We start from the raw sequence: 25908 nt of genomic DNA on the forward strand, positions 1-25908 counted from the left end.
GGGGTGTACAGTCTGTCAGCTGCAGCTAGTTACTGCGCGTCTCCATGTGGCAGACAGAGCAAAGCCACAAGGCTTTCTCTGAGGGACTAGACACAGCCCACAGACCAGAACTTCCACTACACTACTTAAAATTACATAGGTGGCTTGTCAAGTTCAATTAATTAGTACTATAAAAAGAAAAAAGAAGCTCCTTATTACAGCTTGGAGTCAACGGTCCAGAAGAAAAATGCAGTTGCCATTAAAGTCACAGATGAACAAACTTCTACATTGACTTTTAAAAAATCAATAAGGGCAGCAAGTTTCGGATTCGCTTTATCTACAGGCACAAAAAGGTATCTTAATATTTCTTTTATTTTTATTAACAATATTATACATATATCAAAATGCGTAATACTTTTACATTTGTAGTAATAATTTAAAAATTTATTCAAGAACTTTGGAATATGCTATAAATCATCTCATCTGAAAAATATTTTATTTTGTAACTTTATGTAAAAATTAGTTGTTAAGTACTTTATGATGTTTAATGTATTATTTGAAATTTGATTTAATGATATTTACTGCATATGACCGTAAACTGACACATACATGCTGGGTGTCTGAAAACAAATGTTTTCAGGACCCTAGAAAAGACATTTTCAAGAACGGATTAAATGTACCCAGTTTATAGCACAGTAATCAACAACAAAGGAATCTAAACTAAATTGGTGCAAACATGATCAATTTCTCCTCTTAAAGCTATAGTACACACATGCTGAAGATACAAACAAACTGTTGGATTTCTCAAAATATGGCTACAAGACAAAGCTAAGAAGATATTAACTAAAGGCTTTGCAACAAAACTTAATTATACTCTAACCAAATATTAAGCAAATTCTTGTAAAGATTAGTGGATTTCTTGCCATACTTCAAAATTTTACAGTTTTTCAGGTTTATATATAATGGTAACTTAATTTGGCTAACAAATTAAAACTATTACAATTTGAATTACTTAGAAAGGCAAAGTTGTTGATACACATACAAAAAACTTAAACCTTCTTATAGGTTAGGACTGAGGAGAAGTATTAAGTAGATAGCATTAAACAATACAAAACATGAAACCCAAAGAGGTAATTATTTAAATCCATGATTAAAAGGCCAAGAACATGTAATATTTTTTAAAAGAAATAATTTTGTTTACCATACATAAGAGATGTCTGTCCTTCAACATTCTACCTGGGGGGTGGTGTTTAATTATATTAGAGAATTATTAAAAGCAAAATTACTAGTTATCAATATTAAGCCTTAACACCAAAGACTTTTAAGTTTGTTATCATTTGGGTATCCTCTGACCTTTAATTTTAAATGCTAAGAATTTCAACAGGCAAATAATGGTAAAGGTCAGGTTTTTTTTTTCAACTTTGCTTTCATGTCCTTTCCTTAAAGATTCTAGACTTTTAGTACTATAAAGATCTCTGTTAAGCACATATTTTACAAAAGATTCTGATAAAATTTCCAAGCAATTCTCGATCTGAAACACTGTCATCTCTCTGTTGCTGCTTGCTACGAAAAGTTCAGGATCTTATCATTAAGTCTCAGTTCTTCCCAAAGCCTTGGGTCAAGCATTTCAACTGAAACCCACATCACACAGATAACCATTCTTTTCTGAAATATATCCAGAGAATGAGGTTGTTCTAAAATCTCTTCCTAGAGCATATTCCACAACCTAGAAGTTCTTTATCTAACATATCCTCAATGCTGCATAAATTTAACTCCATTGCCTCATGCTGTTTTCAGTGCATGACACAGCCAATTAAATGCCTCTACGAGTTTACCATCTGCAAGGAAGTAAATCCTGGCTTTTATTTTTTCTAATAGCTGGCAATGTAGCAACTACGAAGAGAAACAGTACTAATAAAATTAACCCAAATGCATATAAGATGTTATTTTCTTTTCTAAAAACAACCAAGCAAAGATGTAGATTTAGACTTAAGTATACTGTAACTAATTTATAACATTCTCTTGGGATCTAGGAAAAATTTAACATATACAGAAAGGTTTTATGAGGTAACACAGATTTATGGATCTTTCACTTTAAAAACTGAACATATGGGAAAATATTAAATAAGAGAATATTTTTAGAAAATGTAATAGTCAATGTATTTTAAAATCCAGTTCTTTACTCATGACGTAGTTAGTCTACTCTTAAGAAATGTGGATCCTTGCTCTGCTTTAAGTGACAACAAAGTCATTACTTTTATAAGAACTAGGGGATTATATTTATTTTTTTAAAAAAGAACTTTTAGTTGCCTCCTTTAAATTACTAAATCTTATGATTTAATTTTATTGGAACCATAATGACCCAAGACAGAATATACAAAAGTTTATTTTTATTTTAATTGAGAAACATTTTGATTTTTTTTTTTTTTTGGTGGGGGAGGGTTCTCCAATGATAACTCTGATACAAAGTCCTGGATAATATGTTCTTAGCTATTCTATAAAAATCTGTGTCTAAGTAGTTAGAACAAATTAAAAAAAATCTGTTGTCTGGTGTTAACACAAGTTGTCGAATCAGGATATCATTTATAAAATTCTAATTGTTTTGAATTGAAATTTCATGATACTTTCTGAATTTTCCTTGTTTCTGTAGCTTGTTTCATAGTAGGAATAACTTAAAATAATTTTATGGCTTAAGAGTTTACATTCTATTATTTAAAAGAAACAAAGGGATTTGAACACTAGGTAAGTTAAAAAGCTGAAATGGTAACATTTTTTACTCTCTAGTTTTTATAATAAACCACTTCTAAACTCCCAGAATCTGGAAACGTGACACAAAATCTTCTTATTGGTTTTTAGTATAGGCAACTCTTATAATAAAAGTATTTTTTAAAAAACAAAATGGAATGAGGACTCTTAAAACAGTCTAAATTTTCTACCAATGTTGCATGGCACGGTATAAAACCAAAAAAAGTGCTTATTCATATGTGCTTTTGGCCACCAGTCAACAATAAAAAGCTCTGATACATTATTATACTCATCTTTCCTATCTTGACTAAGTTAGTACAAGAAAATTCTCTGAGCTTCACTCATTCTTTGCATTACTTGCTTTATCTATCCATACTGAACACATTACTCATTGAAAACACTAGAACCAAGGAGCTATACTGTCAGAGTGAAGTGCTGCAGCCCCTCCTCCCCCAGCTGAGGAGCCTCTGCTTCCTGAGACAACTTTTTGTGGGGGAGAATCACAATCTCACGTCAGATTACATAAACATCAACTGACAGAACACATGCGGAGGAATGGGATTGGCAGCAAAAAAGTTGGGGACATAAATATGGTGGAATCATGTCCTAACAAAAATGACTTACAAGTATTTTTGCTTAATTGGGTAATCAGTCAATGAAAAGAGATACAAGCCAAGAAAAGACCACAAAACATAAGAATCACATTAGTTCCCTCTATAGTCACTACGAAAACGTGACTAAGAAAAAAACAGCAGGTCTAGAAATATTGGGAGTAGAAATTCTGAATCCTGTTTGAGTGGTTTATAGCTTTCACAGGACTTTATTCCTTTGTAAAATGATGCATTGTTTACTTCACAGTGTTGTTGTGGATGCAAACAGTTAACATGTGTGAAGTACTACATACATATAAGGGATTGTAATAGTGTTGCTGACAGAAATCAGAATATGGTGCCATAAATAATGCAGTGGTTGACTAAAAACATGAACTCTGGAGTCTTTGCCTGGATTCAAATTCTGGCTCTCTCTGAAAAGCTGTATGACTCTTAACTTCTGCATGTCAATTTCATCTGAAAATAGGGATCCTAACAGTTGACCTCATCAGGTTGTGGTGAGAAGTAATTGCTTTAATACAGGTAAAGGGCTCAAAGTAGTGCTAGCAATGAGAGAGTACCCACTAGGTATTAAATACTGTTCCTGTGGTACTGCTATTGCTCATGGTGGGCATCCGAAACTTCGGACCTTCCTTCTCAAATCAATCAGAAAAGTGGACAGAAAAGCTCTTGGGCATCTGTTGCCATCCTTTAAAAGCAGCACAAAGAATTAGTTTATAAGATGGGAAGATGGGCTGTAACACAGCAGCACGCTAATGATACCAACGAGGCAAACAGGCACATCTGACCTGTTGTACTGTTAGAACTCTTTTGGGAGGCAAATACAAAGGAAGAGCTCAGCTCTCAGAACTAATTCCAGCATTTCCTCAGAACTGTACTATAAACAAGAAGTACTTTTCATCTGCCATAGCAAACACGAACCATTCTGAGCACACATTTGGGTATATGTGCAACTCCTATAAATGCTGACCAAGGACCAGCCTGAGTCTTAGGCCTGATTCTGATAGTGTGGCCTTGATCCTCAAAATGCACATGGGCCCAAAGAGGTTCTTCATATTTAGTTATGCATAGTTTTCCTCCTTTGCTGAATCATCTACAAGCTTACATGTATGTAATTATTATTCACAATAATTATTGTGAGAATTCTATGACTTTTAAACCTGTCAGCAATCCCAAAAGCAGATACTACCAAAACCAAAACAAAAACAAAAAACAAAGTATTATGGAAAAACAGTTTAGATTTGTTTATTTGCTACGTTTAAAAAAAAAGACATAATATTTATGGCAGGGACCATTTTAATTGAAATTGCATGGTAAAAATCTAAAAACACTGACTAGTAAAAGCACCTGGTAATTTCAATTCTAGTTAGGCAAGAATAATTTAATTAAACCTGTAAACTCTGTGTACCCTTTACATGGTCCTAAGAGATAGCTTTTTCAAGGTAAGAAACATGTCTTACCCAGGTTTTGAAAGCCCGATAGCACCTACGAGAGTCTTTGCAGAACTTTGCAAACAGTGGGCACAGATGGAATCTGCTCCGTGAGCTTGGGAATAAAAGTCCTTATAGTAAGGTGGTATAGCTGAAGGGCTATCTGCTAAGATCTCATCTTGAAACAAATATCAAAGCACTATAATAAGTTAGTGTTGAATTTAAGAAATAACATTTAATTCTAATTTATGAAGCATTCAGATTTTCCTTTAGATGCTTTTTAAATAGTACTGACTTTAAATGTAGGTTAATATGAACTCTTTACTTTTCCTCCTCAGTGATTTGTTTTCAAGACACGTCACTGTACAACCCCATTTCAAAATGAAGGCTTTTTTTTGGACCCTAGGTGTGCTCTTCTTTCTACTAATGGGAACTGGATACTGCAGAGGTGGGCAGTTGAAAATAAAAAAAATAAACCAGAGGAGATACCCTCGTGCCACAGACAGTAAAGAGGAAACAAAGAAATGTGCATACACATTCCTGGTACCTGAACAAAAAATAACAGGGCCAATCTGTGTCAACACCAAAGGGCAAGATACAGGTGCCATCAAAGACATGATCACCAGGATGGACCTGGAGAACCTGAAGGACGTACTCTCCAGGCAGAAGCAAGAGATAGATGTTCTGCAACTGGTGGTGGATGTAGATGGAAACATTGTAAATGAGGTAAAGCTGCTCAGGAAAGAAAGCCGGAACATGAACTCCCGTGTCACTCAACTCTATATGCAACTATTGCATGAAATTATCCGTAAGAGGGATAATTCACTTGAACTTTCCCAGTTGGAAAATAAAATCCTCAATGTCACTACAGAAATGTTGAAGATGGCAACAAGGTACAGGGAATTGGAGGTGAAATACGCTTCCCTGACGGATCTTGTCAATAACCAGTCTGTGATGATCACTCTATTGGAAGAGCAGTGTTTGAAGATATTTTCCCGACAAGACACCCACATGTCTCCTCCTCTCGTCCAGGTGGTACCACAACACATTCCTAACAGTCATCAGTACACCCCTGGTCTGCTGGCAGGGAATGAGATACAAAGGGATCCAGGTTATCCCAGAGACTTAATGCCACCACCTGATTTGGCAACTTCTCCCACCAAAAGCCCTTTCAAGATACCACCAGTAACTTTCATCAACGAAGGTGAGTCACTCCCTACTGGTAAAAATAGAAGTATGTGGTTAATATGTTTTATGGTTTATGAAACAATGCTCATATAATAAATGCTTATTCTTCATTTTGGTGTTGCTATATACATGTAAGTTAAGATTTTAATTTTTTTTTAAGTTGTCAATGGACCTTTATTTTATTTATTGATACGTGGTGCTGAGAATCAAACCTAGTGCCTCACACAAGCTAGGCAAGCGCTCTGCCACTGAGCCCCAGCCCAGCTTTTTTGTTTTCAATAAATAGCATCAAGATTCGAACTTAAATACATCTCCTCTCTCTACTCTAAATTTCTAGGGAGTTTAAGAAAGTGGTTACTCTGTGACAAAAGCTGTCTTTCCTCCAAGCTCCAAGAGTCTAGATTACTGTCAGGGATAGGACGAGCAGGCTCGTCACCAATCAAGCCTCCAGCTGGGACCTCACTGCTGCTCAGCAGTCCCTATATTCCCCTCCTGCCGTCTTACCATCTTCCTTTTTAAAAGGAACACTTATGAGATGCTACCATTCTCTTCAAGCCTGCAGTTTTGTGTCCTTACCCCCACTCTCAGATTGCTCATTTATTACTCAGATCACTCAAATGTTACATTTATTAGAGAGTAAGTCTAATTAGGTCCTGCATTCTTAGCCCCTTCCTACCTTGAAAACAGCTGGGCAAAACCCAGTCTTCTGGCCCTTAACTATAGACGAAAAGATACCTTCCTATTTTCCATAACTAAACAAATCATTTGTACCTTGTATTCAAATATATACAAGTAAGTTTCCATTACCATAAACCACCATGCACTGATCTAATTCTGTGCCTCTATTTCTTCATTTCATTCCTTCCTCCATTCACTCATTCACTATCAGTCTTGGATCTAGAAGCCCAGAAAACAAAGATGAATAATTCCTCTGTTCTATTTTAGTAAGCTCACTGCCAAATTTCTGAGCGAATATCTTTCATTTATTTTTCACTTGCATCCATTTTCTCATAAGTCATCTTTCCAAATCCTTTTTGAACTTGTTTCCTTCCTTTGAATGGAGGGGGATCTAAATGCCAAAAGTAAAGATATAAGAAAATCACACTCATTCACTTATTGAAAAGGCTGGACATAAAGATGGACACAGACCACGAGATAACATAACAAAAAAACTATAAAACAAAGGTGGGAAAGAAATAAACTACAAAATGACTCTCTGTAAAAGAGGACACCACCGACCATCCACCTCTCAGTTTTTCTAGGTCTCCACCTTACAGTATTCTGATTCTTCTTACTTTTCTAGGTCTTTGATCCTCTTCCTATACTATAAAAAAGCCTTCTTCACAGTATTCTAGTTTAGAGATTTTATATATCATCAAGTCATCAAGTGTCACCACTGCCCAGGAGCTCTTCCTCCTGATCCCAACCTAAGTTGCACATCTGCAGCTGGACACTCCACCATGACCACCCATGTCATAGGTTTGTTCTACTGAGATACTTTCAGTTTATCTGTCAACTGAGCAGACTAAGGCTTAGTTTTAGGTTTAATGTTTTCCCTTCCCAGATTCAAACATACCTACCTAGATCTCTCTCCCCAAAGCACAGGCTAATTCTTAAAAGTATTTTCTGTATCACATTACACTGGAGTTACTGATTTGTCTGTTTCCCTTGAATATTTCTCTAAGAATTTCTTTTCATTACTCCATCTCAGTGTCTAGTCAGGATCAGATCTGGCATACTGTGCTCATCATAAAGAAGGTACTTGAAGAATGAATTAGTAACTAAACTATAACATTACCCTTTTCTCAAACTAGCATTCTTCTTTGAGAAATAATTATAAGTATTAAAGTAATAATTTATTGAAGAAAACCTATAAAATAGCAATAAGTTTTTTTTTTTTTTAAGCATCACTTGCCAGTGAAATACTCAAATAGCTAACATTTTGGTAATGACCTTCGAGTCTTTTTTCTAATCATAAAGATGGTAATCAATATTTCTGGGACTTTTACAAGTAGTTTTTCTTTCCTTTGCTTTTCTATTATTATTTCTTTAGAATAAATTCCTGTTAGTAAAATTGATTCATCAAATTCTTTTGATTTCTGTTTTGACTTATGTTGCTGCTTCTTCTGAATTAGCTTGGCTCATCTTTGACACTTCCCATCTGGCCCACACAACACTCAATTGCATTCTGTTCATGTCCCCCATTTCTGCTGAGAGCCAGAACTGTTAACAGATTCAAATTACCCATGGCATTTGCTAGAAGACAGAAGCTTCCTGGGTTACTTACTAGCTATGTGGCTTAGGAGGTAAGGGACAGATTTCACTGTATTTCAGTCTCCTTATCTGTAAATGGGAATACTACTACTACTTGAAGAGTACTACACTCAAGCTCTTAAAATAGGGCCCCACACTCAAATGTTTCCTTTTACCAAGATCTGTACAATAGTTTGCCAACTATTCTACCTCTGTTTTCTCTCTCCATCAAAATATATTCTGCATTGCCACCAGATTCATCTTCTTCAACTACTCTCATATCACACTTCTGGCTCAACAATTCCCCACCACAAACAGAAAAAGTCCAATTGGCTTAGTTGGCTAAGAATAATGTCCTCCCCTAAAGAACAAAGACTACTGTGTTAGTCTTCCTTCCATTTGTTTTCTTCATAAAACCTACCTCTGCTCCAATGAAATGAATCTACTCAATTTCTCCTAAATATTTTTCATGACTTTTGCCCATTCAAATCACAAAGCTGAAACCAAATAAAATAAATAAATAAACAAATGGCAATTTCTCCCTGAGGCCCTTGTTCATTCCCATAGACTTCCAAGTGATTGTTCTCCATGAGCACTCTACTCTCTGTGACACAGGTGGTATTTCATATAGCCCCTCTTGGATTATCAGTTACTGTTACATGTATGGACAATATATATAATTAAAATGCCTTCCAACTACATTATAAGCTTGCTTTGGTAGATATAGCATCTTATTTGCAGCTGAAATAAACAGTAGCTGATTTTATAGCATTTTAAAGCTGTCATTCCAAAGACCTTCAAAACAATACCTACTTAACACATTATATGGTACTGGATTCACTCAGTATAAACAGTAGCAACAGTTCAGAGTATCATTAAATTAAGCAGATGATGATTTTCAAAAGGAAGATGTATACAAAATGATCCACTGATATAAAAAAAATTATTTTTGATAGACATTAAAATTGTTTTGTGTAAGCTTTTAAAGTACAATTTATCAACATAATAGTGTGTGTATATAATTTATAAACAAACATAACCAAGGCATGTGGATTTTTAAAAACTGAGTGTGTGTACAATTATGTAAGTATGGAGGTAACTGCTGTAGAGCACTCTATATAGTTCCTCAATATTATGTGAACAGTTAACACCAGTTCTAGCAGAAATGATAAATCACATATTTACAGTGACAAACTGACAATGAAAACACTTATAACAAAATAAAAATCATCAGTTCTAGGTTTCATTAAACAAATCCCATGCTAGTGATTTAGCATGTCCAAATATTTTATACGTAATTTGCTTTAATGAAATAATGCTGTGAATCTCCCCTGTAAGCCATTTTAACACAAAAATTAAGGATAGGTAACTTTTTCTTTTATTCGTGATTTATTATTTTAAGTAAGTCTTACCTTCTTATTCTAAATATATGGTCTCTTAAATCAAGTCAATAATTAGCTATACCATAAGAATTATCATACTAATCAGTAAACTAGTAAACAAGGGAAATTCAGAAAACCTGGTTGCACCATTACCTTGGTTGCATCACTTACCCATGCCATGTGACCGTGGGTAAATCACTTTGGCTATCTTTTTCTGTTTTCTCCTTTTAGAAAGAGAGTGCTGATTGGACTAGATGACTCTAATGTGCTTTTACAGTTCTGATACTCTGATTATTACCAAATATAAATTATTTTAAGCAACAATAAACAGGCTGTTTTCTTTATATAAAATGCTGGATTATTTGCTCAAGTTATGTCACATCTCTCTGGAAATAACTACTAATGATGTTTGGGTACCTGCTCTTGTCTACTGCTGATATGTATGCTTCTGGCAATGGTACTCCCCATGGTCATTCTAAAGTCTGTTAAGTGTGTAATGTGAAAATAATGCCAATTTGTATTATTTTGAAAGGTGTTCAGCCAGTTACAAAAAAGACAGACTGTGTGATTCTCTTTGTATAAGCAGAGTAGTCAAACTCATAGACAAAGGAAAATTGAGAATGGTCATTGAAGACACTATAATTTTTAAAAATTTATTCTGGGCTGGGGATGTGGCTCAAGCGGTAGCGCGCTTGCCTGGCATGCGAGCGGCCCAGGTTCGATCCTCAGCACCACATACAAACAAAGATGTTGTGTCTGCCAAAAACTAAGAAAAATAAAATATTAAAATTCTCTCTCTCTCTCCCTCTCTCTCTCTCTGTCTCTCTCTCTTTAAAAAAAAAAAATTTATTCTAATTTGTTATATATGATGCAGAATGCATTTCAATTCATATTATACATATAGAGCACAATTTTTCATTTCTCTGGTTGTATACAAAGTAGAGTCACACCATTCGTGTCTTCATATATGTACTTAGGGTAATGATGTCCATCTCATTCCACTGTCTTTGCTTCCTCCATGCCCGCTCCCTTCCTCTCCCTCCCCTTTGCCCTATCTAAAGTTCGTCCATTCCTCCCATGCTCCTCCACCCATCCCCATTATGGATCTCGTCCTCATATAAAATAAAACATTTTGCATTTGTTTCAGGATTGGCTTACTTCATTTAGCATAATATTCTCCAACTTCTTCCATTTACCTGCAAATGTCATGATTTTATTCTCTTTTAATGCTGAGTAATATTCCACTGTGTACAGATACCACAGTTTCTTTATCCATTCATCTACTGAAGGGCATCTAGGTTGGTTCCACAATTTTGCTATTGTAAATTGAGCTGCTATAAACACTGATGTGGCTGCATCCCTGTAGTATGCTAATTTCAAACCCTTTGGATATGAACCAAAGAGTGGGATAGCTGGGTCAAATGGTGGCTCCATTCCAAGTTTTCCAAGGAATCCTTACTGCTTTCCATACTGGCTGTACCAATTTGTAGTCCCACCAGCAATGTATGAATGTGACTTTTCTCCTACATCCTCTCCAACACTTATTGTTGTTTGTATTGTTAGTAGTTGCCACTCTGAGTGAGATGAAAGTAGTTTTGATTTGCATTTTCCTATTTGCTAGAGATGTTGACACTACAATTTTTTAAAAAGGTGATATAATGACAAACAATTTCATATTTTCCTTTGAAAAAAATGCATCTCAAAAACCTTACAGAAAATAATAAAATAATATTTTAGTTAAAAAAATGTTTTCCAGAAACATTACCTTCCCTACCTTAAAAATAAAGTATTTGGGAACATAATTATACATCTGGAAAGCTGTCACCAATGCAAATCTTAATTGTGCTATTTGATGTCTGCTTCATGGGCTAGTCTTTCATAAAAGAAAATTTTAAATTTTAACTAAATTTTAAAAATAAGTTCATTCCTTGTAGTGAATGGAGTTGAGAAAGCTCCTTCACAGTATAAGAGCAAGGATGTGAGTTGGAATTTGGCCAGCTTTTCCAAGGCCCAACTGCCTTTGTATAAAGATCTCCCTCCACCCCACCCCTTTTTGTGTAGAGTGTGATGGCTGCAATAGGATGTGCGTGCAGAATATGTTCACTCTGCATGTTCTGACCATCATACATTTTTAGTTTTTATTTTATTTTGAACTCAGGGGCACTTAGCCACTGAACCACGTCCCCAGCTCTATTTTGTATTTTATCTAGAGACAGGGTCTCATTGAATTGCTTAGTGCCTTGCCATTGTTGAGGCTGGCTTTGAACTCGAAATCCTCCTGTCTCAGTCTCCCGAGCCTCTGGGACTACAGGTGTGCATCACCGTTCCCGGCTCATTTTTACATTTTTTTAATGCACATCTATTTATGTACCTTGCAATTTTAGATAAATGGGGACTTTAAAAGGTAAGCTTAAAAAGTCAAATTGGAGGAGCAGTCATTAAATATTTAAAAATATGCTTTTTAATGTTGGACTTTTTTTTTTTTTAGAGAGAGAGAGAGAGAGAGAATTTTAATATTTATTTTTTAGTTTTCGGTGGACACAACATCTTTATTTGTATGCGGTGCTGAGGATCGAACCCGGGCCCTACGCGTGCCAGGCGAGCGCACTACCGCTTGAGCCACATCCCCAGCCCTGGGCTTGTTTTAAATCATAGAATGTTTATATTTTTTGAAATCATTTGTAATGCCTTCTATTAGTAAATTTTTTAGGCTCAATATTCAGTGGGATATTTATATTAACACTTTATAAAATATTTGCCTCACTCTTCCTTCTCTTGAAATGATCATTTATCTTCTGCTTAACTCTGCCACGCGACCAGCACCGGCTTCATGAAAGAAGGTTCGGTTCATAAGAAATTGCTAGTGAGTTCTAAATTAAAGAGACAGACTCTCATTACCTTTAATACCAGCTCCCGCCTCCAACCACCTAATGCGGTGGCCAGGTTTACAGAAGAGAGTAGAGAGGGAGAACATGCCAGGGAGTGAGCTTTTATTGGAGAACAAAAAATTCCAGGGAAAATCCCACCCAATGAAGGTTAAGGGGGGCAGCATCCCAAGGTCAAGGACGATGATTGGGTCTTCAGGTCAGTGGCTAGGCACGCCTCTGCACGGACAAGACCTCAGACCTGGGAAAGGGTGGGAAAGTATGGGGAAGGCTTTAACACAGCTGTGTCTAAGTGCCTCTCACCCAGCCAGGGAGGTAACTCAAATTACATGCGAGGATGGCCTCCCACATTTATCTTTTTTTATTTCTCTTATCACAAAGAGGATTTTTCTTATAATTTAAATTACTAAAAAAAGTTCATGTTAAAGATGGCTCCAGGGCTGGGGTTGTAGCTCAGTGATTGCCTTGCATGCATGAGGTACTACATAAACATGGCTCCACTGTTCTATTTAAAATATGGGTTTTTAATGAAAAATACATTTTGGAAAATTACATGGCATGACTAGTTAATATTTTTCTACACTTGACCTTAAGCCAAGAAGTAGAAAAGTGGTACTCAATGTTTTTTTATGAATCAAGTCTATAAATTGGAGTTTGTTAGCTATATATACACTTTAATCATTACATAAACTGCAGAAGAGACTGGTACTTTAATTACTTTAATTCAATATAGAGAATTCCATTTTTCTGCTTTGAGAAGAATCCAAATGTGTATCATGTAAGATGAAGATTATTTCAAAATTATTCAACATAAGAAAAAAATTAATATGTCTTATTTTAAAGGAAAGATACATACCCTTTTTACTCTCATTAACAAATTCCTAACTCATATTCATGATTTGTTTCTGATAATATGCAAGTCAGCAAGTTAAATTTGACCTCTTGAGAATAAAGCTGGTAATTTTTATTGGAGATTTAAGAATTCCAATATCCAGGGGCTTGGGTTTTAGCACAGTGTGAGAAACTAGGTTTGATCCTCAGCACCACATATAAATAAATAAATAAAAATAAAATAAAGATATTGTGTCCATCTACAACTAAAAAAAACTTAAAGAAAAAAAAAAAAGAATCCCAATATCCAATGTTTTGTATGATACTGAGAAAGTAAGACATTTAATATAGGAATAATAATGTATAATCTAATTCTAGAGCAGAAAGTAAATATGATATGCAAATAACAACAAGAAAATGTTCCTGTCACCATCAACAGTATATACTGGGCTAAGACACACTAATAATATATTTATTAAAATAAATAAATACTGAATTCTGTTACTATTTTTTACTTGGGAGGAGAAAAAAGCACTTCTAATTTCATCCATGTGTTCTGGAAAAGGATTTCAACTAAATTTTCCTAAGTCTTCATATTAACAAAGTCTAATGGACAACCAAAATAAACATGAAGCCCATTGCCCAAAAAAGTGAATGAATATTAATGTTGAAGATAAATTTAAATTTGCATGAATGGAAGTTTTATCAAATCAAAGCTGGATCCAGAAAATCAATTCACTTAAACACCTAAGTACCCACTTAACAGCAGAAAAGGAGGTTAGGAATACGTAACAAATGGCAGTTGACAAATACAGGTTAATCTGAAAATCGGAAATGTTCTCAAAATCTAAAATTTTTGAATGCTGACAGTAAAACCTGAACTGGTAAAGTCTATGCAAACATTTCAAAATCCAAAAATTACTAAAACTGGAAACACTTTTGGTCCCAAGTATTTGGATAAGGGATATTCAACCTGAATTCTGTCAATATGAATTTGACATTTCTAAATATCTCACAGCAATTCAAAGTAGCCCAAGGAAAGTCCAACTTTCAAATATAGACATACATGTAAAATATAGACTGTCAAAACTATGCTCAAATGAGTGCACAGTAAACATTTACAAAGATGACAATAAGCAATGCAAAAGTGACAGAATATGCAAATTTTTGAAATGAGAAATACTTATGTGTACTGCAACAAAACCATTTCATGTATGTGTTAACTATTGTACTGATAGGTTTTTGCAGCAGTCTGGTTGGGCACAATTCAGGAGCCACTTGTCAAAAGAAACGAATTTTATTTTTAGAACCACACACGCCAAAGAAAACAGCTCCTCAGGAAACCCTTCAGAGCCCAACTGCCAACACCGGCTTTCCACAAGCCTCTCCCACACCCACCAGCCTCTCCACCTCCCACAATCCTCCTGCTCTTGAGGCCGATTGGCTGGGTTGCGTGGGTGGAGCCAAAAAAGTCCCCCAATGAGCAGCTCCATGGCCTGAAAGGGCAGGAAAACAGCCCAATGAGCATCACCGCAGAGGAGCCAATAAGCTAGATGTTGCTGGGGCCACTGTGAGCCAATCATCAGCTGGCAGTCTAAAAGTCTGCTGGGGCCCCTTCGGCTGTGGCTCTCAACATCTCCCCCTCTCTGTTTAAACAACAAGCATGTGGCTTAGGGACCGTGCCTGCCTTAGGTTGTCCAATAGTACATATGGTCCTTGTTCGTTTTTTGATAATGGAGTACCCTCTATGGTGGTTTGAGAACGGCATTCATTAGCCCAATGTCTCCCTCTATGGCATCGTGGGCAAATACCTGGTATTCTACTCCTTTGATACCTAGTTTTGTTAAACCCTCCTCCTATGGGGCAATTCCTTTCAAAATGTCCTGTTTGTTCACAATTGTAGCATGTTCTTGGCCTGGCATCTAAAGCCTGTTTTACTGCAGCTGCCACAATTTGCCCTTGTTCATTAATGTCTCTGGCATCTAAAGCCTGTTTTACTGCAGCTGCCACGACTTGCTCTTGTTCATTAATGTCTCTACATAATTTAATATATGTGCTTAAATCTTCATGTTTCCATGGTCTAATGATATCTCTGCACCAACGATTCACTTGGTCATAAGCCAGTTGTTTTATTAATGGCATTGCTTGTTCTATATTCCCAAAAACTCTGGTAGCTGTTTGAATAAGCCTGTCTACAAATTCAGCATAAGATTCATTGGCTCCTTGTATTATCTTAGATAACTGACCTTGTAAACCTCCATGTCCCTGTAAAGTCTTCCATGCCCTAACCGCATCTACAGCAATTTGTTTGTATACGCCAGGATCATATGCAATTTGTTGCTGCTGATCCTCATTAGGTTCCTTTCCTAACAACATATCTAGATTTCTCTGAGGATAACCAGCTGCTGCATTTCGCCTAGCCGACTCCTTGCAAAATTCCTCATTGGCAACCTTCCATAACAGGTATTGTCCTCCATTTAGCACAGCTTTACACATATTAGCCCAATCTGCTGGCGTCATGTTCAAGTTGGTAATGGATTCGACCATGCTTACAGTGAAGGGTGCTTGAGGACCATAGGTTGTTACAGCCTCTTTTAGCTGCTTCACTTTTTTAAAATTTAAAGCATGGTGAATTTGCTGCCCTCCTGCCTGCTCAAATACAGGGCATGTTAATATTTGAGATCCTGTCTCAGGATCCCAACTATCAACTGCAGGGGTTGGCGGCCTCCCAGCACATGGAGGTGGCCTTGTAAGTTGGACACTTATGTCCCCTGGTGATAGAAAGGTGTTAGCAGCAGTCTCCTGTAGAGGTGGTGCTGTTGGTTGGACACTTAAGTCCTCTGGTGACAGAAAGGTGTTAGTAGCAGTCTCCTTTTGTAACTTTCCCCCTGATGGCTTTTTCTGCTCTAAACTTTCTTTCTCTGTCTGACTAGCTTGAGAGGCCTTCTCTTTTACTTAAATCTTTTCCTCTGTCTGACTAGTTCGAGAGACCTTCTCTTTTACTTGAATTTTTTCCTCTGTCTGACTAGCTCGAGAGGCCTTCTCTTTTACTTGAATTTTTTTCTCTGACTAGCTCGAGAGGCCTTCTCTTTTACTTGAATATTTCTACTATAACTATAATACAACTCAAGAAGATAACGCCAAACAAAACTGAACCAGAATGAAACAAAAGTGGAACAACAGAAAATCATTATAATAGCTTTTCTATCCTCCTGAAATGTCCATCCATCCTTTTTCCCTATCTGTTCCTCAGATGTGAGCGGTTTTTCTTCCATCTTACACATCTCCAGGGACAGGCAACTTAAAACAAAAGTGAAGCAAAACAAAAGAAGAATCTTAAAATGGCTACCCATCCTCTTGCCCTGCCCTCAGGAGCGAGCAGTTTACTTACCCTCACTCGCTCCCCGTGCGAGCCACCAAATACTGGGCACAATTCAGGAGCCACTTGTCAAAAGAAATGAACTTTATTTTTAGAACCACACACACCAAACAAAACAGCTCCTCAGGAAAACCTTCAGAGCCCAATTGCCACCACCGGCTTCCCACAAGCCTCTCCCACACCCACCAGCCTCTCCACCTCCCACAATCCTCCTGCTCTTGAGGCCGATTGGCTGGGTCGTGTGGGCGGAGTGAAAAAAGTCCCCCAATGAGCAGCTCTGTGGCCTGAAAGGGCAGGAAAACAGCCCAATGAGCATCACCGCAGAGGAGCCAATCAGCTAGATGTTGCTGGGGCTGCTGTGTGCCAATCATCAGCTGGCAGTCTGAAAGTTTGCTGGGGCCCCTTCGGCTTTGGCTCTCAACAGGTTTTAAAATAAAAGTAACATTCCTCAGATATCCTTGACTTTTCTGAATGTGGCAACTTTGGAAAAAAATTCTGGCTAGCTTTGGAAATAACCATGACTGCATTTTTAAACAGAAGCAGTCAAGCAACTGACTGCTATGCTCTATTAGGCTACCTGAAAATCTCTAAGCATCACACTCAGTCATTTATGTTTCAGACATAAGAAACTTGGTAACTGCTCTGTTAAGATCAGGTGCTCTTCTTTCTCCATACCTCAGCACATGTTACCCATGTGTGGCCTCAATTAGACCTCCTACCCCCAAAGGCTTCTTAATCTTCTCACTTGAGCTCAGATAGAGGCAGGATACATTCTCTCCCCTCAAATTTCTATTATTTCTTAGCCATGGTTACCATTAAAATACTATAGTGGAATTTTCCTCTTCTTGTCATTTCTCCCACCTTCTCCTTGACTCTAAGGTTGTTTCTCTATCCCTTTAGCCCAGAAAAGAGTAGATGCAGAAATTTCTAAATGCAAACTAATGAAAATATGGAAATAGTGCCCATCAAATAATTTAGTTCAAATATCTTCATGCCCAAGTAAACTCAAATTGCAGAAACACAACAAAAGATGAAGTTCTTGCCTAGAGTAAACAGATATATTAATTGCCATGCACTACACAAAATAACCTAACCATGTGTCAGACTTCACATCTCCTTCTCGCTCACTCCCACATATAAAATTCAAGTTTCATCAATTTCATCCTATCTGAAATACAGCCTCTTTACCCTTCTCTGATTATAGTGCACGCTTTTGTAATATGAAGTAGCACATATATGACTGGGACAAAAGGGAAAATCTGATATCAGTGAAAGAAAGAAGTCACATTAGTTTACATGGGATTTTTTCCCAAGCATTTTAATGTTCAGTGCCACAAACTGCAGATGAATAAAAATATGATAACAGCTAAAACCAGCTATTATTTTTAGTTCATGAACTTGCATAACAGAAATATTTCTCTGCAGTATAACTATACATTAATCTTTATTTAGCCATACTAAATTTATAAATCAAACAAGCATTATTTATTAAATAAGCTACTTACGTTATTAAGTAAGCTATTACTATGTGTCAAGATCAGGAATAAAAGAGTAAAGAAAGGACCAATAATTACTTTGCTAAGTAGTATTTGAGCTCTGAATATTTTGACCAAGATGATTCTACAAAAAACATTCTAATTATAACTGAGATAATTTCTTATATTAACAAAGAAACAAAAACCCCATCACTGTCTCAGTAGACAGATACAAAGCTTTTGGAAAAATATAAAATTCATTAATGACAAACAAAAACAAATAAATAACCTCTCAGCAAACTAGGAATACAAAGAACAAGAATTTTAAAATTATTATATTATTATATATTTCCTTGAGCAGACTGACTCATTTATTTAACAAAAGAAACAAGAAATCAAAAGAAAACCAAAAATCGTCTCCTTCCCCCGCAAAAAACAGTCCCGAAGGAAGAACTCACAACCGGAAAATCCCTTCTAATGACAGATGCATATGTATTTAATGAGATTAATTCTATTCCAATAAGGCCCCAAAGAGACACTAAATTCTTTGTACAGTATACGCGATACATTTCTCAAAGTTTTAACTATTTTATTAACCTTACCAAACACAAATTCTTTTATTTGACTATTTTCACTAAATTTCTAAAAAATATGCATATCAAAATTTTAAAAACTTCTAGCAAAACAAAAATATAGCAACTGAAATTTTTATACTTTTCTTCTATAAATCTTTAGGATCATTCTCCTTTCTGAATCATAATTTTTCCGAATCTCATTAAAAAGAAGAGGGCTCAAAATACTAGTAATAGATGAAACTGCAGAGTATTTAATAGAACTAGATGCTATCTTTCTCTAGATCCCCAAATGCAGAAATCACAATTTCAAGAAACAGAGATTCTATATGACTTTACAAAATGCTATGTCATTTAAAATTTTTGAATAACTTATTAGTTGTTAAAAATAGGGAGACTATCTAAAACTATGAAATATCAGAGGGCAAATGCAGCACAGCAGTCAGGGCATGAACTCTGGGACCAGAAAGAAACAGGCTTAACTCCAGGTTTACTACCAAGATACAGCCAGCCCTTCCCTAACTGTTCTATCTGCACCAAGTCTGTAAACTTTCACAGGGTCCCTGTACAGAGAATCGTAAACTGATACAATGTGTAAGAAAGGCATTTATGTCAATATTCTTGAAATGTATTTTTTTATGGGCTATAACTGTTGAATGAGGGAAAATATAAGATTCTCTAAGTTTGGGAAACTGGTTTCTTTCTGGGATTCTCAGTTTTAATACATGAATGTATACTGTGAGTTTCTAAAAGAGAAACATTTAGGATTTTTAATACTTATTTGACCGTTTTACTTCATTTTCACTGAGTATCTCAAAAGGACTAGTGTCTTCCATTAATATCAAATTTATAAAATTGTAAATTGGTCACTGTGATGCTATATGTGTTAATCTCCTTGAACAATCCCACAGCATTTTTATAATATAAAAAAGGAAGCCAATAAAAAATAAGATACTTTGTACAGTAATGATAAAAATCAAATGAAACTTCCATGTCCAATGATGGAAATAAATATTGATAGATCAATGTCAAGGATTATTTCGTAGCAATTATAAGTATTAGAATGGAAACTATAGCTTCACAGAAATATTTGTTAAATTAGAAGATAGAATCCAATTTTCTACTTGTTTTAGGATTACAATAATATATACACACAGAGACAAAGCAGAGAAGAGTGGAAAATGAAATGAGTTAATGTTACAAATAAAGGGACTGGAATAATCCTTTTACTTTAAAGAAACTCTTTAATTTTTATAGTATTGTGTACACAGAGTGGTATTTGTAAAGAAAAATGTAAAGATAAGAATATTGATTAAAATTATTTTTATATTTCTCTTTTCAAATTAAGTTTTCTGGTGATTAATGATATTTAAATTACAGGGCCATTCAAAGACTGTCAGCAAGCAAAAGAAGCTGGGCATTCACTCAGTGGGATTTATCTGATCAAACCTGAAAACAGCAATGGACCAATGCAATTATGGTGTGAGAACAGTTTGGATCCTGGGGGTTGGACTGTAATTCAGAAAAGAACAGATGGCTCTGTCAACTTCTTCAGAAACTGGGAGAATTATAAGGTAAATCACTGGGTTCAGACCTAGGGGAGGTGAAACAAAGCAGTGCTTGCTGCAAACAAACAAAGTCAAAAACACAACTATCCATGTGATTTTCATTATTTACATCTATCAAAAAGATTACTGTCATCACAATTTTAAAGCCAAAAGTATATGTAAAATGCATCCTCTTTAGGTCTGGAGAACTTAAATGCAGAATTATCGTAGACTCCAATTTCATTTTCTAGGACTTTTTAAAATAATTTTTTTAGTTGTCCATGGACATTTATTTATTTGTTTGTTTATTTATATTCGTTACTGAGAATCAAACCCAGTGCCTCACACATGCTAGGCAAGTGCTCTACCACTGAGCCATAATTCCAGACTCCCCCACTCCACTTTTTTAAAATTTACAATCACATTTGTTACATGGAATGTATTTAAGCAATAACAAACTATAGGACTTTTTAAAAAACTGACCCTTTTCTTGGACTACTTGCCTCCAATAATCATGTTTTAATTTGATGACATCATGTGCTGTTGGGATTTGACACACACCTAGATTTTCATAGAGAACCAGATCTTATGTTTAAAATTTTGGAAAGGCAAACAACTGGTCTTTGTTAATAATTTAGATCTTCATAATGTTAGCTTTATGAGTGATAACTGTATATACACACACTTATGTATGAACACACACTATATATTCATATATTTGTGTATGTAAATAAAGAGTGCCACTTTCAGTTAAAGTATGACAGATAGGAAATGTATTTTCTAGATTGCTAACTCCCCATTAAAAATTGTGAAGTAACATGTAACTTACTCACTCTGAGGTGGAATTTTATTGGCAACTAAGAATTAGACATTAATACATATGCCAGAATTTTTGTAAAATTTTAAACAAGTAACCAGAGCAAAGGAGAAGGTAAAAAAAATCCAGCGTTAAGATCAGGTTTCACTAAATTTTGCTGTACACTTGCAATGTTCAATGCTTTAAAATAGGGTAGTTATAGTGACACAGCCTTATCAATGTTTGCAGCATTTGCCAGTAAATGGATGAAACTGGAGACTATCATCATAAGTAAAATAAGCCAGTCCCAAAAAACCAAAGGTCAGAATGTTCTCTCTGATATGCGGATGCTAACATACAATAAGTTGGCTGAGGGAAGAAGAGAAGTTCATTGGATTAGACAAGGGGAATGAAGGAAAGGGATGGGGGATGAAAATAGAAAAGAAAGTAGAATGAATTGGACATAACTTTCCTATGTTCATATATGAATACATGAACAGTGTAACTCCACATCATGTACAACCTCAAGAATGGAAAGTTATAATCCATATATGTATGATATGTCAAAATACTCTCCTGTCATGCATATCTAAAATGTACAAATAAAAAAAGATATAAATAGCTAAAAGATATAAAAATAGGATAGTTAATTAATTTTCAGTTTTTCAAAAGGGGAACTTTGAAGATTACTACAGTACATTATTTTCTTACATATTAATTTTACTTATAATAGAGATAAAGAAGATAATCTTTTCTAAAAACACATGCTATTATTTTTAATGAATAACCCATAATATTACATATCCTCTGACAAAGATGGGGACAGAAATCATATACTTTCAGGAAAAAATGGCTCTCTGGATGAGTATGAGACAGATAAGGAACCCTTTTAAGGATGTAGGTAGTTCACTAGTTAATATTTTCAGTAGCTATCAATATACTTTGTTCTCTTTTGCCTTTGTTTTATTTGTAGAGTTTGAAGCTACCCAGATATACAAACCAAAATCAAAACCAAAACAAAACCCCTGACATATTAAGAGAAAGCAAAGTGAAACCAAGTGGCAGTGTGGAGCTTATTAAAAAAAAAAATCAGGTGATTTACTAAAACAGAAGCTCACCTGTACCACTTAAATGGTACTGAATGTTTAAAATTTATCTATGCTAACATTTACTATTGTTTATGCTATTGAATGTTCAAAATTTATCTATGCTAACATTTACTATCTCTACACTTAGTTATGTACTCATGTTTCTTTTTTTTATTAACAGAAAGGGTTTGGAAACATTGATGGAGAATATTGGCTTGGACTGGAAAATATCTATATACTTAGCAATCAAGACAATTATAAGTTGTTAATTGAATTAGAAGACTGGAGTGATAAAAAAGTCTATGCAGAATACAGTAGTTTTCGTCTGGAACCTGAAAGTGAATTCTACAGACTGCGCCTGGGAACTTACCAGGGAAATGCAGGGGATTCTATGATGTGGCATAATGGAAAACAATTTACCACACTGGATAGAGACAAAGATATGTATGCAGGTGAGTAAGAAAAAAATGCCTATGGGTAAGGCTACAGTTCAGCACTAGAGAGTTTTCCTACCATGCACAAGGGCCTGGGTTTGATCCCCAGCACCACACAGATGCATACAAAAACACTAAAAATAAAACAGACTTCATAAAAGTCACTCCACCTCCTATACATTAGATATAATCTAGTTATTAAAGTACATGCTACTAAATCTTTTCCAAAAGATCATTTTGGATATGGTGAAAGGGAAGATAACCCATTGAAAGAAACAAAGTGTGATCTTTGTGAAAAACAAAGTGTGATCTTTGTGAAAAACAAGGTTCTGGGTAAAAACAAAGCAAAATGAAATGTGGAATAGTAATGCAAAATACCTTGATTCAGAGGGGAAACGAATATTTTCATTAGAAAGAACGAATTAAACCATCCATATAATACTAAATTTAATTCTCATATACTCTGCCTTTTAAACCCAGATTTCTGGCACTAATAAAGACATATCCACCAAGAAAATGATTTATTTTTCTATAGGTCTCTGTTTTAATCTATTTCACACTGGCAAAAAAAAAAAAAAAAAAAAAAGAGGGAGAAGAAAGATATAATATATGCCTTGTTTGTTTACAGAAAGCCAATTAATTGTTGGTAGTGCTATTTTACTGTATGCTATTTTAGTTTGAAATTTTAATTTTCCCCAAACTTGATCCTCTGCCTTAGCCAACTCTTTCTTTTCCTGTATATCTCATACACAAACACAGGGCAGTTTACTTACCTGCTACTTAGAAAATTATATCTTGAAACAAAAACGAAAACAAAAAAACAAGCACATATCAAGCAAGCAAAAGGCAAAATAAAAAAGGTAATTCAAGAAATCTTTCAAATAGTGCAACAGAATAAGAAAACTAAGATAAGGTTAACTAAAATCAGTAAGGAAGCTCAAGTTAAATTTTTCTAAAAGTAGAGTAAATTTTTGACAGTTTACAAGGTACCACACCTAGAAGGAACTTTCACTTTGATATCTGTATTTTTTTTTTTCTCAAAGGAAACTGCGCCCACTTTCATAAAGGAGGCTGGTGGTACAATGCCTGTGCACATTCTAACCTAAATGGAGTATGGTACAGAGGAGGCCATTACAGAAACAAGCACCAAGATGGAATTTTTTGGGCGGAATACAGAGGCGGGTCATACTCTTTGAGAGCAGTTCAGATGATGATCAAGCCCATTGACTGACATGGTCCCCAACTTAAATGACAAAGAACCCTGTATTTTTTCAGTTCCCAAGAATGTAAATGTTACATGTACATTACTTTGCACAATTTATTTCTACAGATAGTTTGTAAAATGAACTTCACCATAATTATAAAAAGGGATCATCTTCCTGCAATATATGACAAGATGATTTGTATCCATATCCTAGTTATTTTAAAATTATACTGACTGAATATAAAGTTTGTTTTCTAAAATGTAAATATTTGCCAACAAGGTAAAACAAATCTCAGCTTTATTTTAAATCAAAACTGAATATGTGTTCAAGATACTTAGCAATTTATTTAAAAACTATGAGATCACTCTAACTTCCAGTGAAAAATAATTTTAAGATTTTAACCAAGTAATGCATTTTATTTATAAAATTCAGACAGGAAATTAGAGAGAAATCTCTAGTTTTGTCAACAGAAAACACATTTTTCCAATGAATAAAAGTTACTTAAAAGTGAATTTGTGGCTTTCATGTGTATGATTACATTTGAACTCTTGACAATAAACTCTATATAACTACCTTCCCCAAAGAAATAAATGCTGCACAGTACTGAAATACATATATTATTTTTTAAAATGAAAAATGTGCAAATAATACATGCATTACTTAAATGGAAAATTATTTAAAAATATATAAATGAATTTAATATTATTTTCATTTGATATGGTCAACATCAAATAAAATAAAGCATTTATGCACCAATGTTTTACAGACAAATTATATTTTTTCCCTGATGTTTAGTGTTAAAAAAAATCCTTTCAGCAAGTCAAGTCAGAAAGCTTACACAGCTTTTAGAAGCATATATACTTATAAGTGTATATACTTACAAGTGGTACTAAAACAATTAGATATCTTTCCATCACTAAGTATTTAAGAGCTTCAGAGCAGTGGGTCTGACTAACTTAGTCTTACACTATCTTTAACTCATCTTTGCAATCAGCTTTATTAGGGACCTTCGGGAACAATTTCCTCCAGAAATATGTTCACTGCTTAGAGTTGACCCTCCCTTAAAAGTCATTTATGAGGGGCTGGGGCTGTAGCTCAGTGGCAGAGCACTTGAGTTCCACATGTGAGGCACTGGGTTTGATACTCAGCACCACATAAAAATAAATAAACAAAATAAAGATATTGCGTCCATCTATAACTAAAAAAAAAAAGTCATTTATGAAACTAAAAATTTAAAGGAATACCACAAGACCTCTGCCCTAGCAAGAAGCAATTCAACCAGAACTGTGTGAGGCAATTTGTCTACAAGAATGGGTTGTTCTGAAGATAATCTATTTGAACAACTCAAGTCCATCAACTAGACCAATGTTTTTCATCTGCCACATCTCAAAATAAAACTTTTGGTGAAAGTTATACTTTTATAATTGCATTATTCTTTGGTTATCTTAAGATGGCTTTGAGTTCTCTCCCCACCATTCCCAGAACAACAAAAAAAAATCTAAGATTTCAAGGAGGAATTGGGCATCTAATTTTTATACTAAATTTAACTGAATAAAACTGTACCAAAGCATTCCATTTATCAACAGAATTACAAGCTTTACACTTAAATACCCCAAAACTCATTAAAGACAAGTCTTACAGAATTTTCACACAATATTTTTATAACTAGAATAACATGGAAGTCAACATACAAATTAGGAAGCTGTTCTGAATGCTAAATTGCCTTAGCCAATGGGCCCATTCTAGTCTTCATGTAGCTCTGCTATGAAGGCCCTAGAAAGCTTAAGAATAACCTGGGGAATCATGTTCCTTGAGAGAGCAGAATAAAAGTAAGTATTATACGATGGTTAGTGTAGGTTCTAAAGTCAAAACAGCTTGGGCTTGTGGCTCAACATTACTTTGGCAGCTGTGTTATCTTTGGCAATCCATATACTCTTGCCTCAGCTCCCTTATGTGTAAATGTTGATAATAATCATATGGTTATTGTGAAGATCAAATGAAGTAATATATGTAAAACACACAGAATCATTCATAAGTAACCAATAAATTGTAGCTATCACATTATTACTAGTCACGTATGTGCTTTCTGTAATGATGATGCCTTATAC

General features: G+C 35.0%; 2 protein-coding genes across 3 annotated transcripts in view; one reads left to right on the top strand and one right to left on the bottom strand.

Annotated features, from left to right (window-relative positions):
* Ralgps2 (Ral GEF with PH domain and SH3 binding motif 2) overlaps window positions 1–25908 on the bottom strand; it is a 163893-nt gene that overhangs the window by 46038 nt on the left and 91947 nt on the right. The window lies entirely within an intron of this gene.
* Window positions 15–24208, top strand: Angptl1 (angiopoietin like 1). Its single transcript, XM_076831507.2, has 5 exons — window positions 15–332; window positions 5104–5969; window positions 20111–20304; window positions 22343–22613; window positions 23639–24208. The coding sequence occupies exons 2-5, from the start codon at window positions 5147–5149 to the stop codon at window positions 23824–23826; spliced, it is 1476 nt and encodes a 491-aa protein (XP_076687622.1). The 5' UTR covers window positions 15–332; window positions 5104–5146; the 3' UTR covers window positions 23827–24208.

The sequence above is a fragment of the Callospermophilus lateralis genome, chromosome 13 (assembly GCF_048772815.1).
Source record: "Callospermophilus lateralis isolate mCalLat2 chromosome 13, mCalLat2.hap1, whole genome shotgun sequence".
NCBI classification, from domain to species: Eukaryota; Metazoa; Chordata; class Mammalia; order Rodentia; family Sciuridae; genus Callospermophilus; species Callospermophilus lateralis.

What these genes read in the sequence shown, in the direction of transcription:
- Angptl1 (XM_076831507.2), top strand. Translation starts at nt 5,147, where the DNA reads ATGAAGGCTTTTTTTTGGACCCTAGGTGTGCTCTTCTTTCTACTAATG. An exon ending in GAAACTGGGAGAATTATAAG is followed by an intron (nt 20,305 to 22,342) that starts GTAAATCACTGG and finishes TTTTATTAACAG; the next exon opens with AAAGGGTTTGGAAACATTGA. An exon ending in AGACAAAGATATGTATGCAG is followed by an intron (nt 22,614 to 23,638) that starts GTGAGTAAGAAA and finishes TTTTTCTCAAAG; the next exon opens with GAAACTGCGCCCACTTTCAT.